This window comes from Theobroma cacao, chromosome 2, assembly GCF_053813885.1.
Source record: "Theobroma cacao isolate CCN51 chromosome 2, ASM5381388v1, whole genome shotgun sequence".
Lineage (NCBI taxonomy): Eukaryota > Viridiplantae > Streptophyta > Magnoliopsida > Malvales > Malvaceae > Theobroma > Theobroma cacao.
The window spans coordinates 32361306-32376096 of record NC_142640.1 but is presented as its reverse complement, the minus strand read 5'-3'; the positions used below and the strand labels follow the sequence as shown (position 1 = coordinate 32376096).

Here is a 14791-nt window from a genome sequence, read left to right as displayed (position 1 = left end):
TCATTTCCCATGACATTCTCAATAATTTGCCTGTCATGAGTAATGATAATTCGTAATTCAGTAATTAGGTAATATTCGTATAATCACAATATATAACACATGTGTTAAGTCCAATGTTCTGGAAAAAAATAAAAAATACCTTGAGAAATTAATTTTTTATTAATTAATGTATAAATTAATAAATTATTAATTTATGGATTAAATAGTATCTCGATTAATTAATAAATTTTCATGGTTCCAAGGGTATTAATTTATATAGGTTTTTATTGTAATTTTATGTCAAAAAACTTAAAATCATAAAAAACATATATGGAGAATTTATCAGGAAAAAAGGCATAATACTTAAAAAAGCCCATGAACTATTCAAGAAAATTCAATAAGCCCTTATTATTCTATTGTATTTAATCAAGCCCTTGTACATTTATTTTAGATTAAATAGATAGTTATGACTGAGAAAAAAAATAGGTTCTTATGACTAAAAGTTGATTAACTGTCGTTAGACAAAATGCCACATATCATTTTATACTCACTTGGCGTTGACGTAGAAGTAAAAATATTACATGATTATGTCATCATGCCACACCGGCAAGCTATATCATCATCTATTATAATAGGTTATCATGCCATATCATCGTCATTTAGCATAGAATGACAAATGTAATCTTAACCAACAATAGTTAGTCAACCATTATTTACGATGGTTTATTTGACTTAAAATAAAATTATAAAAGATTGATTAAACGCAACAAAAGAATAAGAGCTTATTTGAATTTGTCTGAATAATTCAAAAGCTTTTTAAAGTATTATACCGGGCAAGATAATTCCAAATGAGGGTAGGCTTGAAAAGCTAGTGAAATTTAAAACCACATAAGACCTTAAATGCAATTATGATTTATGTAATCAATATATAATTCTTTAGGATCTTAAATCTTAACTATAATTGCTCGAATACCAATTCTTAAAACTTTATATATAATTAATTATATTTAATACAAGATTTACTATTATAGAAACTTAGAACACACAAAATGTAACTGATTATTATTCTATGATATGATAGTGGAAACAAGACAACATAAGTTACCTGTTGCAATTTAATGCACTAGGATCTTACTCCTTGTCAATTTATAACTCTCCAATGAGTAAGTTTTTTAATGTTTTCTAGACAGGAAAGGACTTATCCTTACCTTCGGCTGGTGAATTCTAAATCTTACCTATAATAGGATTTAAGTTTTCTTATATAAACTTAACTATAAAGTCCACATATAATATTTTATTAAATCATTTTACGAATTATAATATTACCTTATTGGTAAAAGATAAAATAAATAAATAATGTAAATGTACATTTTAATTGTTTGGAAAAGTCTAACAGATGGTTGTTGTCTAAAGCAGAACAGTGGAAATAAGGGAATTTGGACATAAAAATCAAGAGTGACAAACATTGAAGTAGCTCCTATAATAATGAAGAGGCCCCCAAAACTATCTGAAGAGGTTGTGGATGGACCTTGATCACAAATAGTTGTTTGGCTTCCCAGGTAATTTTTCTTATAATTTCTTCCATTTTATCTGTCTTCGCTGACTTGTAAAATTGCCCTTGAATGTACCATTAATGCCGCGCTAACAGTGTGACTTTGTGTTACTATAATTACAATAAAAACTACATAACCGACACCATTGCTGAAAAGACGTTTTCCTGTTTCTCTCTAGAATCTTAGTCCTTGCGAAATTCACTATTTATTTCAACAGTGTCAAAAACTCAATCCTTGAGACTTGGTTTTTTACAAATCTTTTTCAATAAAATTCAATATAGTCAATCCATTAGATATTGACAAATGCTACCAACTTTTACAGAAACCAAACAAGTAAAATTAGAAGTAATTATTTTATGCTTAGCATATCATATACTGCTAAAGATAATATATACGGATCAAGTCACTAACAATAAACAAACATAATATATATGTTAATGTGTATCTAGGGATTGACAGTTGCAATTAGAAGACCAAGCTACGATGAGTGACATTCGTCTTCAGTTTCCTTTTCTTTTACTCATTTTCTTGATGAACACTTCCATCACTGAGGTCAGAAACTCCAGAAGAATCCCCTGAATTAATTTGAATTTCATCAAGCGAATGTGTACTAGCATTCATCACAGTTGTTGAATGAGCTACCAGTTTAGTTTCAATATTGGAAGCTCGAGAGGAAAGATATCTTTGACCATATTTTTTTGCCATAGAAACAGGTTTTTCCCAAAAATAGCCTTCTGAAATGACCAGGGCTAACAATGTGGCAATCCCTGTGATGATAAAGAGACCACCGAAGCTATGTAAACTAAGACTACGACTATCTGCAGAGATTGGAGCAGCTGAATATAAAGATGTAACCTGATGCTTAAAATACTTTTTCTCAATGTTATCCATTATTGTATCCTCTCTGACTTTCAAGATTGCCCTTGAAATATAAGGGACTAGAGGGGAGCCTCTTGGGAATGCCTGGAAGAGTTAATCCGTAATGATATTAATTATCAATCTCAAGAATGACAGCAGAAAAGTAAATAAACTAATTTCTTAGTGTAGAAAAGAGACATAAAACTTACAAATCCAAACCCGTCAGTCCTATACGTCGGTCCAGTTATCATATAGTTTGAACCATATTTATCAAGGAAAAGCCTGATAAAAGGAATCTCATCGAAGATCGCAGCAACTCCATCATGTTCACTTCCCACTGACAAGGCCTTGTCATAATCCTGAATAGTGTCATATGCCTTGAGTTTGGACTCATCGAACTTCAACCGATTCTTTAAGAAGTCTAGCACAAAGGAACCGTTTTGGTATCCAACATTGTAACCTTTTGTTTTGAGGTTTTGGACACTAAAGAATGTGGGATGCAACTGATCCACCGTCAATATTGAAGACAAGCTTGCTGTGTAACTCTGCATCAAGATATATGCCAAAAACAACCACATGACCAGCACAAATATGGAGTAGTCATTGAGTAGCAGCTCCCCTGTTACAAGAGGAAAACTTTTCTTACCAAGTCTAATAATTCTTCCTGTATTATATCTCTTTCTACAACCTCAATTTCCATAAGTAGTTTAAAAACGGTGAAATACACAGTTCTCAGAAAAAAAAAAAGAAGGTAAAACCGGTTCCTTTGTTGGTTGTGAAATATGCATCAAGTATCATCCGTATGGATAATTTTCAGGAGAAATAGTTGGAATAATCTGTAAGTAATTGTTGAAAAAGGTAAAGTTGTTCTTGGAACAAGATACGACAATCAGGCAACCTATTTTTAAGTTTGACATGAAAGAAAATAGTGATTGATAACACAGTGCCTAACAATAAATTATGGTCACAGCCAATTGTGGACGATTGGCCGTATAGCTAGTGATATTTAGAATTTAAAGAAGATTTTCATTCAAAAGTAAAAAGATTTACTTTGAGGAAAGACTAGAGATGAGAATGGAAACCAAAAGATCATGCCAAGCTGTCGACTAGGTGGCCCTCCAAATCTTGTGTTTGCGGTGTGATGGCGCTCCATAATCCGAATGACGAGACCAAAGAAGATGCAAGATCCAATGATTGTAAACCAAAGATCCCAACCTAAAGGTTGCAAGAAACTCCACAGGGATTTTTCATGTTTGATGGGTACGACCATTACTATCCGTGACTCTGTGTAAGGCAATGTGAAGTCAACATATGATGTCCGTTCGGCAATAATTGTTGTGTCTCCCACCACTGCATCAACAATCTAAATTGTCTCGTGATAAAAAGGAAATAAGTCAAAAATAAAGCCAAAAAGTTAACACTATGTTTGGTAGGAGGTAGAAGGGAAAGAGTATAGAAAGAATGGGAAAAAAGAAAAGTAGTGTTTCTTTTAATGCGTTCCCTTTTTTCATTTAGTAAGAAAGAAATAAAAAAGTTAAAATGAACGATGAATTTGAACATTTTTAAATATAATCGCTTCAAATTAAAAGAAAATTACTTTTTTCTATTCGGCTTAACTATTTTACTTGCCATTTTACCCTAATTTCTTTTTTCCTAATTGTTTTTATCTTTCATATTAAATAAAAGAAAAAAAAAACTTTTCTTTCTCTCGTTTTTGTTTTCTTTCCTCACATTTTTCCCTTTCTCTATTTTCTTCCTTTCTTACCAAACATAGAGTAAGAAATGTGCATAGTTTTGTACTTTTTATCCACCTATTGTACAAGTAATAGCTAGAAAAGATAGATAAAGCAGACCACATGTTATGCAAGTAATAGCTAGAAAAGATAGATAAAGAAAGCTCTGTTCTAACCTTGTGCTCAATCTGGTGCAGAAGGTCATTATAAGAACCATTGCTCTTTCCCTCGTCATTCATGAAGGGAACATATACATAAGAAACATTGAAAGCCAATTTCTTCAATGCAGCTTCGAAAACTTCTATGGAGAACCCTGTGCAGCGGATCCCATCTGCACCATTCTTGTCTATTTTCACAAACTGGGTGAAACCTGTTTTCACTGGAACACCAATTCTCAACATGGGTATAGCCCAGCCTGTTGGTACTTCTGTCGAGTCTCCAGGCCATATGATGTTTTTAAGACCTGAGCTAGCTACTCTTTCAGTTGAACTTAGTGCTCGTGATATTCCTTCCTTCGGGGTCCAAAATCCAACGATTCGTTGTCCTCTTCCAATTACATTGAATATTTCAAATACTGAAGGTTGTAGCTGCCCATCAACCAAGTGAAAGTCTCCACCAAGTCCTTTGAATTTGGTGTTTAAGATCTCACTGAGAAATCTTGGACCAATCTTAGAAATACTTAAATTTGCAAGATCCATCACACTTCCATTAGTGCCTACCTTCAAGAAAGTAGGATTTACTGGCACAATCCTCTCTGCTGCTGTGGCTAATGCCCAGACTGTATCATATGCCCAAAAACCAAAGATGTTTAACTCACCTACCGAACTATTAGGCTTTAACAAATGGAGATTCCTTTGCCATCTCTTTTTGAAAGTCTTGACAACGTGTGTCTCAGGCACATGGGGCTTTACTCCCAACACGCCTTCCATTGAATGAATAACCGCAGGATCCATGTCTTCCAATGAATTTGATATGCCATCAGTTATAAGCCATGAGTACCCTATACTCATCATTCCAGCCTTATCCACCAGGCTAAATAAACGAGACCCAAGAGAACTAGTCATGTGCACTAAAAATACCTTTGTCTGCAGGGCCCTCAACTTGTTTAGTTCTCTTGAAATTTCGAAATCCGTGGCAGAAGAAGAAATCTTGCTTTTGTATGCTAAGCCAATGTCGTTCTCCCGCCATGAATCAAATAAATAAGGAACTATCTCAGTGCCGTATTCTGTATCTTCATGTATTAGAACAACTTGAGGCCATCCAAATTGTTTCAAAACGGCCACAATGGCCCTGATTTGGGAGGCATCGTTTTGGGCTGTTCGGATGAAGTAAGTATTTTGGGTTGGAGAAAGTGAAGGGCTTGTTGCAGAAAATGAAACCATGGGAACATGAGCCATTTCACCTAGTTCAATCGCAAATTTAGCCTCCGCTGACCACTGTGGCCCTATAATGGCATGCGCTTGCTCATTCTTCAGCAAGTCTACAACTGTTCCATCCATACAAATGGCAAAACCATGAAATACATAATATGCAATGATTATTTATAATCATTCTACAACTTTTAAGATTTAGGCATAATGATCATCCAATTATAGAAAAAATTTTGCGTAGGCTCTTTTTTTTTTAAATTTTATTTGGTGCAATAGAGACCTTTTATTATTATTTTCTTTTAATAGACTCGAATTAGGATGAAAATGCTGATATGACTCACATCTACGTTGACAATATATTAATTGAATGTAAATCTAGAACTACTTTTCTTTTACGGACCCAAAAAAATTGAAAAGAATATAGATTTTCCATAAATTTATATGGGTCAATGAAACTGTTAATTGTTTTCAGCAGCATTTTCCATTCAAATTCGACTTTCTTCGAAACAAGATAAATGTATGAGAGCTTAACTACATCAAATAAAAAATAAAGTTCTAAGTAAAAAAATCTTCTATAATTTGAGGTATTCTTTTATTATTATGCCTAAAATTTAAAAATACTACAAATTTGTTGTAGAGTATTAAAGTTCTACTAACCCTTGCAGGTTTCGAAGAATTTGTTTAATTGTTTCTTTATTTTCAATTTTTTTAATTAATGACAAATATTTGAATTTTTTTGTTTTTTATTTTTGATAAGCGGAAAAAATGTTTAGCCACTTGTTTATTAATTAAAGGTTTAAACAGTTGGTCAAATATTTAGTAGATAAACTCTACTTACATCTTTACGGTTTTAATTTTTTTTCACATGATACTTTATAATTTTTTTTAAATTAATACTCTTTGAATAAGTAATATTCATATAAAAAAAATTACACGGTTAATTTCACTCAATAAAATTATCAATATATATATATACATATATAAGATTGAGATTGAGTCAATCAACCGAGCTAGGAATCAGTGGCACCATTGGTTCAATTTCTCGTCCGAATTCTTAATAAGCCATTCAAATTGTCAAGTTAAAACGTCACCCCTTTTCTTTTTTTGTTTTGGATATACTTAGATTATAGAATGAAATTGAGAGGTATATATCCTTTTAACCCCTTTTTTATCCATTCAAGGAATTGAACCTAAAATTTTGAAACTCATACGTTATGACAACAGCATCCATCTTGAACTTATTAAATAAAGGTAACAAATCATTATTACACTTTAAGAGTAATTGACATAAGATTTATTTTATCAATAGTATAATAATGTAGTTATAGCTAAATAAAATCTACCTGAAGAAGCCATCCCAACGGAATCATGTGCATCCCTCGTATTTAGAACCAGTCTCGTCTGATAATCAGAATGGCCATCATAAAAATCCGAGACTGCCATGGAAATGCATATCTCAGCCATGGCACCCAGCGGTGATTTCAAATCAAGAATCACCCCAACTTGAATCGAGGTGTTCACTTCAACTCCTCTCGTTTCCGACTTGACTTCCAACTGAACCCAAAGAAAGAAACATAAGAGATACAAGAGATGAAGGCAGTTCGCCATGCCTAGCTGCTAGTTAGGTAGCTAGTCGGCTGTACAAGTTTCTTTTATATATATAGCGCCAAACCCAGTTACTACTATATTTAGATATAGATATTATCTACGCATGAAAGGAAATACATGGCAAGACAAAAATGAAAGTTGGGCCTTGAGAGAAACATTTTGGAAGCTACTGTACCTGGGAGTTAGGAGGTTATTGCTATGAATATGGAAAAGTTGGGAACTCCAGAAAATATTTGTTTAAAAACAAACGATACTTCGCAGAAGAGTCAGGTGACAGCGCAGTGAAAACTACAATGCCAAATAAAATCAAAGAGCAATTGACATGCGATGAAGACAGCCACGAACATTTTCCATTAATTGAATAATATAATAGTTTGGAAAATATGCACACAAAACCTAAGGAGATGAAATCTATACAAGTTTGATGTATGACTAAGATCGATGAGTGAAAAGAATTAAAGATATTGATCAACTTAATACTAAATCTTTTTATCTAATTAAGTTTGATGGGCAGCAGGCGGACTAATTCATAGTGAAAAACCCGCATCATTTAATTATGTGGATTAATTCTAAAGGGATTAAAAGGATTAAGCAACTCTAACATTCTCTTCTGAACAAGTTTTGTTGCCAGCATGAGATCGGCCAAAAAGAATATAATGTGTATAAAAATTGAAAATATGACTAGATATTACATACCCCATCAGTCTTATATTGTAAATGAATCATCAAAGCACTTTCTGCGAAGTATGATCACATTTATCTTCAAACAAACATATGTAGAGTCCATCCATTTTCTGCGACTTTTTTTTAGGATATATGAACTTGTTATTGGCTATAAAAAACAGGTATGTCTCTTTTATATTATATATACGGTAGCTACTCCTTCGTTTTTATTAGTGCATTTTTTTTTTAAATTAAAAAAAGCTTGATTTTATTAGTCTTCTTTACCATTATGCCATCATCAGGTCTTTAGCATGACCTGTAAAACACTTTTCATGACATAAAATTATGGTAAGGGCTTTGAGAGTCTGTAAAATTACAAAAGTTCACTACCACAAAAGGATTTTGACAGCACTAATCGACTACAACCTATGCAATTGTTGGTATATGACCTAGAGTCGATTGAATTGATTAGGGGATATATTGTTATTTAATGCATTGTTAATCACATAACATTACATGATAGAGGTTTTTCTTTATATTAGTGCAATAATAGGGAATTATTAAGTATTAATTGGATGAAGCCCATGGAACATAAGGGCCTTGCAAGAGAATTGTAAAGTTGTTACAATAATGAGATGACTATGCATCAAAGCCATGTTCTTAAAACTGTTCCTTGTCATTGTATTGTCAACACAGGGCATTGACAATGCTCAAAGACTAGTATATATTAAGCCTCCTTACTTGGGAAGTAAGCAATCGATCTCATAGATTGAAGTATATGGGATACTTAAGGATAACATGTGAGTACTTGTTAGAGAACAAATTCAATGAACACAACCCACTATGAGAACTCCATTTGGTATTTCATTCAAGTGTCTATAGAATATATTCTCATGTGATAGTTGTGCAACTAGTCCTCGAACTTAAGAGACAAAGTCATCTTGTATAGGAAATGATATACTTTGATTTCAACCCTATGGATCTAAAGGCGACCAGATGCCTAAACAGGGTGTTTTTGGGTATGCCATAAAGCAAATGAAGGTGGATGAGTGGTCAAGAAAGGATTTATCACTCCAAGTGATATAAGGGGATGTATCTCACTTATTCTGAATTCTAGATTAACTTGTATAAAGTCTTCGGCCAAAACATGATGAATCTGGCGAAAGTTAGTTTCTTAAATTCATAAGGTTAGTTATGAATTATGAGAACTAATATGAAAAATCATAAGTAGACACCGAGCCATATTCTATCACATATCTGAGATATTTTATAAAAAGACCATATTGCACTGAAAGGCTTATCACTGAAGAGTTTTGTCAAATTCTTTAATTGACTCTCTAACATTTGGTTGGTCATAATGTGCTGCTAGATACAACTCATGATTTATAAATTTAAATAAATTATTAAATTGATATTTGATTTTGATTTATATTTATTATCAACATGTTAGAAGCCTCATGGGTCATACACATTAAGTGATATGATTGAGATTACATCAAGATAATCAATCAAGTTGGACTTAATTGAAATAGACCAAAATAAAGTGAGAAAATTAATTAAGCTCAAAGGACTTAATTGAATAAAAATACAAATGTTGCATCTATGGTTACAACTTAGTTTGACTATATAAATATGTTATGTTAGCCAACTAAAACTCTAAGCCTTCAGCCACTTCTTAGCTATATTGTAAAATAAGAAAAGAAAAATAGTTTTCTTTATTTGATAGAAATAAGATTCAACAAGAACTTTTGATCTTTTTGTTTTAGAAACAAAACTTGCTAACACAAGTAAGACCCTGCCTTTGAGAAGGTCTTATTCTGTCACTATGTGGATTACTGTTAGAGGCCAAATATTTGGGTGGCTGAAGATTTGACAAATCCTAAAGGTAAAGAAGTAATGAATTTCGCTAAAGGATTTCAGACTGACTTGTTCTCTTTTTCGGGTTTCTTGCTTCATCACAAGCCTTTTGCATTTAATTGGCTCTTGATTGTGATTTCTAAAGCAAAGTACATAATACTTAAACTTATGAATGTTCATAATTAATTTGAAAATTACATGCAAAATACAAACATTGATTCAATGAGAATCGACTGTTTCTTTGATTAAATGCATATTTTATTTTCTCATTGCGCTATATTTTTAATTTCATGTTTATGCCTACGGTCAAATCCTAGAAATGGTATCAAAGCCTTTATTTGATTTTTTTTATGTAATTTGCATGCTTGATTCTTATTGATAATCAATAGGATTGATTTGTATGTTGATTTGGTATATATAGATTTTGAAGGCTTTCTTTGAAATTTATTTTTTTTGTTTTAATTCAAATCTAGACAACAAGTGCTTAATCTACTAAAACATATTTTAAAAGGTTTAAAATCATGTTTAACTGAAGAATTAATGAATGGATTAAAAGGTTGTAAAGCCAAGTTAAAACCGAATAGTTTTGACATATTTTGGAAACTAATGAGCTAATTAATTTTGCTAACATTGGGCAAGCGTTATGAGCAGTTTTAAATTGTTAAAAATTAGTTTTATCAAATTAAGTTACTGCATATTTCAATCAAACTTAATTTAGTATGAAAAGTTCATAAAAATCATGCTTTCGAGTTCCAAAACAACAAAGATTCAATGTGAAAAATTATGGGCAACTATGATAAGTTTTTGTGGCTTAATTCTCCATGAATTTTGTGTTTAATTGTTAAACACACTTGCTGGATATTTTCAGTAATTTTTTCATGAGTTTCACTCATGATTTATGTAGTTTAAGAACACTTAAATGACATTTATTTTAATTTTGGGTGATTCATAAAGAATAGAAAATTGTTTCCTACTATAAAAGAAATTCTTAAAATTAATGGTAGCATTTTAACTTGGGAAATTCATAGAAAATAGTTTTTTACTTTAAAAGAAATTTCTAAAATTATGTGATAGCATTGAACTTTCTTTAGAATTTTGGTTTGACTAGAAGTTTCCAAAATTTGTTTTAATAAGTAACTTGAACAATATACAATTTAGGAACCTAATCCATACTCTAAATGTTAGAAATTAAGATGTTGTCTTAGATATATTCTAGGAAGTTTACCTAAAATAAAGAGGTTTTCAAAATTAAAAGGAGTTTAATTATGGAAGAAAATGGAAAGTTTTATTTCAATGGATTTCTATTTAAGCAAAAGGAGAAAAGGTTTACTTTAAATGTTTTGAAAATGGAAATTTCTTATACACTAAATTGAATTAAAACAATACCCAATAATTTGAGTCAAGCATTTTAAGTAACTTAATTGATGTTTTTCTCAAATAACACACAAGATCAACAAGTGATATTGAGCTTGCATTTATTTCTATGCTTTTGATTATGATTATAAAGCATGAGGATGATTATGGACTTAGACCTTAAAAGATTAGGTTATGGATGGTTAAATTTATATCTAATGGTATTTATTTTAAACTAAGGTCTACACACCCTGCCTTACTCTCATTTTGTCTAAGGTCATAAAATTCTTTTCTTACCTAACTCCCCGCGAATGTAACTCAAGGTTTCTTGATTATAGAATATAATATTTTTTTTAATGCTGGAAGTTCCCGCAAGTCCCAGCTACCTTGTTAAAATTTTATTAAATATTGAAAAAATTAAGTACAATCGGGAGGGGGATATAAACCGAACCTCCAAATTTACAAGAGTTTGAGAAAGATAAAGAAAGATGCCTGAAATGGAAAATTTCATTTTATGTGCATATTTTTGAATGCTATCATAAAATTGAAATTTTTCCATAGTACAAGAATCTAAGAAAGACAAATAACATAAATAAATTTGGAGTACTACTCCTTTACATTTATTTAAGACGAACATATGGTAAATCTATTTTATCTAATCTAATTATACCTTGGAGTAGACCTTCTGCTTGTGAAAATACCTGCAGATTTTGGAGTGTATGCCCCTGATTTGAGAGATGATCTGCAGCCTGGTTCCCTTCTCTATGAATGTGTGAAATACGAAAAGACAAACCACTCAAGCATCTACGGATTGAAGCAAGCAAATACCGAATCCTAGAAGAACCCTGATGGCCCTCTTGAATCATTTGTACAACTACTTGTGCATCCATTTCTATCCAGACTCTAGATATATTGTACTCAATACATAAAAGCAGACCCCGATGTAATACCATTAACTCTGCTTGTAACGAATTATGAGGTCCAAAATTCTCAGAGAAAGCAAAAATCATATTACCTGTATGGTCTCTTAGAAGAACCCCACCAGCAGTATTCTGAAAGGCATCTTTGGAACTACCATCGACATTCAGCTTAAATTCATCTATCAATGGTCGATGCTAGTAAATAATTTTTGGTGGACCTTGGCTCTTTTGATCAAAACGAAAACCCCAATGTATACCAATATCGAGATCACCTCGCCATTGCCATTGGTGTAACAAATTGCCCTGAAATAGCTACTGTAACATTTTCATAATACGCCAAATAACTCTATCTGGATACATTCCAAGACCTCTATGTTTAGCATCATTTCTTTCAACCCAAAGAAACCAAAGAATCAGTATAGGCAGTAATATTTGAATATGTCCAAGTTTAGTGTAATCCCCAGAATAATACCAAGCATGAATAATTTGCATAACATTGTTGGGATTAAGAACATATATTCGAAAGAATGTCGCAAAATAATTCCAAACCTGTTGCGCAACCGAACCATCCCAAAATACATGCATAACTGTCTCCTCCAATCGGCAACAAAGACATTTCGATGCTAATTGGAATCCTTTTGATTTCATCCGTAACTCCACAGGAATCCAATTATTCACTAAACGCCATAAGAAAAATGAGACGGTAAGTGGGATACTTGTGTGCCAAAAAAACTTACCTAATGGATGATTAGGTTGGCGTTGGCGAAGCATTTCCTATGCACTCTTGGTAGAAAAGTCTCCATTTGGCGTTAAAGCCCAATACGCCACATCTTCTTGTGTACAACATATAGGGATCTTCAATATCTCGTTCACAACATTAGTTGGCAGTACAACTCTCAACTTGTTTACATCCCACTCATTATCATGAAAAAAATAATGAACTTTAATCATGGAATTAGAAAATGAAGGGAAAGAGTTTACCAGTGGGTCATCTCCAAACCAATTATCATGCCAGAAAAATAAATCTCCTTTCCCAAGCTGCCACTTTATCTGCTACCCTGTTGTGTCTCTCCCAATGATCATTCTCTTCCATGTAGGTGAATCATGGGGTTTAGAAGTCACAGTGTGAGGAAGTTGGCCAGTACAGTATCTAGCTCTCATATATCGAGTCCACAAGTTATTACAAGTTCGAAATCTCCACCAAAGTTTCACAGTGAAAGCCTCAAAAACATCCTTCAAATTACAAATACCTAATCCACCTTCAGAACAAGGTAATGCTATTTTTCCCCATGCTGTCCAATGCATCTTTTTACTATCTAATGAACCTCCCCAAATAAAAGAATTAAAAAGTCTCTCAATTCGTTCAATAACAGTCACAGGCGGTTTAAGCACTTGAAGCAAATAAATCGACAAAGATGACAAAACACTTCGTAATAAAGTAATACGTCCTTATGGGGACAAAGCTTTATTCTCCCATCTTGTAATGCGATCCTGGATCTTATTAATAAGGGAATCAAACAACAACACCTTTTTAGGTCCCTTGTACAGAGGAGCTCCCAAATATGTGATGGGTAATTTTGTTTGATGAAATCCTATGGCTTGAGTTATAATCTGGCATCTCGAGCTAGACACACTATTGGCTGTGATGAAGTTACTTTTGTTGGGATTAAGCTTCTGCCCTTAAATCTGTTCATACTCCTGCAAGAACATTAACACTTTCTGCAAGGCAGCTTTGCTTCCATTAGTAAAAATTATAACATCGTCCGCAAAGGCAAGGTGACTAATATATATGGAGCATCCGGATTGATAATGCAATGAGCAGAATTGAGAGAATAAGTTATTTAATCCACAAGATAAGTATTCAGCAGCAAGGATAAATAATAATGGTGAAATTGCATCTCCTTGTCGTAAACCCCTTTCAGATTTAAAGTACCCAACTGACTGCCCATTAATCAATAAAGAAAACCAACAGTTCGAAATGCAGCGTTTAATCATGTCTATCCACTGAGCATTAAATCCAAATTTCTCCATCATCAAATATAAAAAATCCCAGTTTAGCCGGTCATAAGCTTTCATCATATCAAGTTTCAAGACAACATTACCTCCTCTCGATTTATGATCCAATTTACCAATCAAATCCTGGGCCAAAAGTATGTTGTCACTGATTAGTCTCCCTTTCACAAAGCCACTATGATTTTCAGTTATCAATGAAGGCAACATTGTAGACAACCGGTTTGCCAATAGCTTGGTGACAATTTTGTTGAGGACAGTGCATAAGCTAATTGGACGAAAATCCCTCCAGTGCATTGCATCCAGTTTTTTTGGTAACAGAACCAGATTTGTAGAAGTAACTCCTTTAGGCATCCTTGCTCTTTTAAAAAAAAAATCCTGAATATCATCGAGAAGGTCATCTGCAATTATATTCCAACAATGTTGAAAAAAGAGAGAGGAAAACCCATCCAAACCCGCCACACTATTTTTATCAATTGCAAAAACTACCTCCTTAACTTCAGAGATTGTAGGCACTGCACATAAAAAATCGTTATCACGATCAGTTAATAAAGAAGGAATTAATGAAGCATTGAACCTGGTGTTATCACTGTTGTCAACCTTCAAAAGTTTAGCAAAATAGTCTACTGCCGAATTTTTAATCTGCTCTTGATCCTCCACAACCGATTCATCACAAGTCTGAATTCGGAATATTGAATTTTTCACTCTTTTCTTCTGCACACGCATGTGGAAAAACCGTGTGTTGGTTTCCCCCTCTATCAACCACTTGACCCCTGATTTCTGCTGCCAGTACGCATCTTCAACACTGAGTAGGTGGTTAAGTTTAGCATAGGACAAATTCATGTTTTCACGGTTTATCATGGACTGGTCTTCTTGAAACCGCTTTT

General features: G+C 32.9%; 1 protein-coding gene across 1 annotated transcript; it reads right to left on the bottom strand.

Moving 5' to 3' along the window:
- Positions 1-1773: 1773 nt before the first annotated feature.
- LOC18609151 (glutamate receptor 2.2-like) lies at positions 1774-11864 on the bottom strand. The gene is made up of 6 exons (XM_018114937.2): positions 11676-11864; positions 6837-7047; positions 4300-5609; positions 3441-3753; positions 2600-3009; positions 1774-2495 (listed from the first exon to the last, which is right to left on the bottom strand). Exons 1-6 carry the CDS (start codon positions 11862-11864, stop codon positions 2049-2051), a joined length of 2880 nt encoding a protein of 959 aa, XP_017970426.2. The 3' UTR covers positions 1774-2048.
- Between the last annotated feature and the right edge of the window lie 2927 nt (positions 11865-14791).

Bases quoted from the DNA above. Each gene is read 5' to 3' on its own strand.
- LOC18609151 (XM_018114937.2), bottom strand. From the start codon at position 11,864: ATGGATGCACAAGTAGTTGTACAAATGATTCAAGAGGGCCATCAGGGT. The intron at 3,010-3,440 runs GTAAATCTTTTT...CTCTTGTAACAG, and splicing joins ATCTCTAGTCTTTCCTCAAA to GGGAGCTGCTACTCAATGAC. The intron at 2,496-2,599 runs GTAAGTTTTATG...TAACTCTTCCAG, and splicing joins GGACTGACGGGTTTGGATTT to GCATTCCCAAGAGGCTCCCC.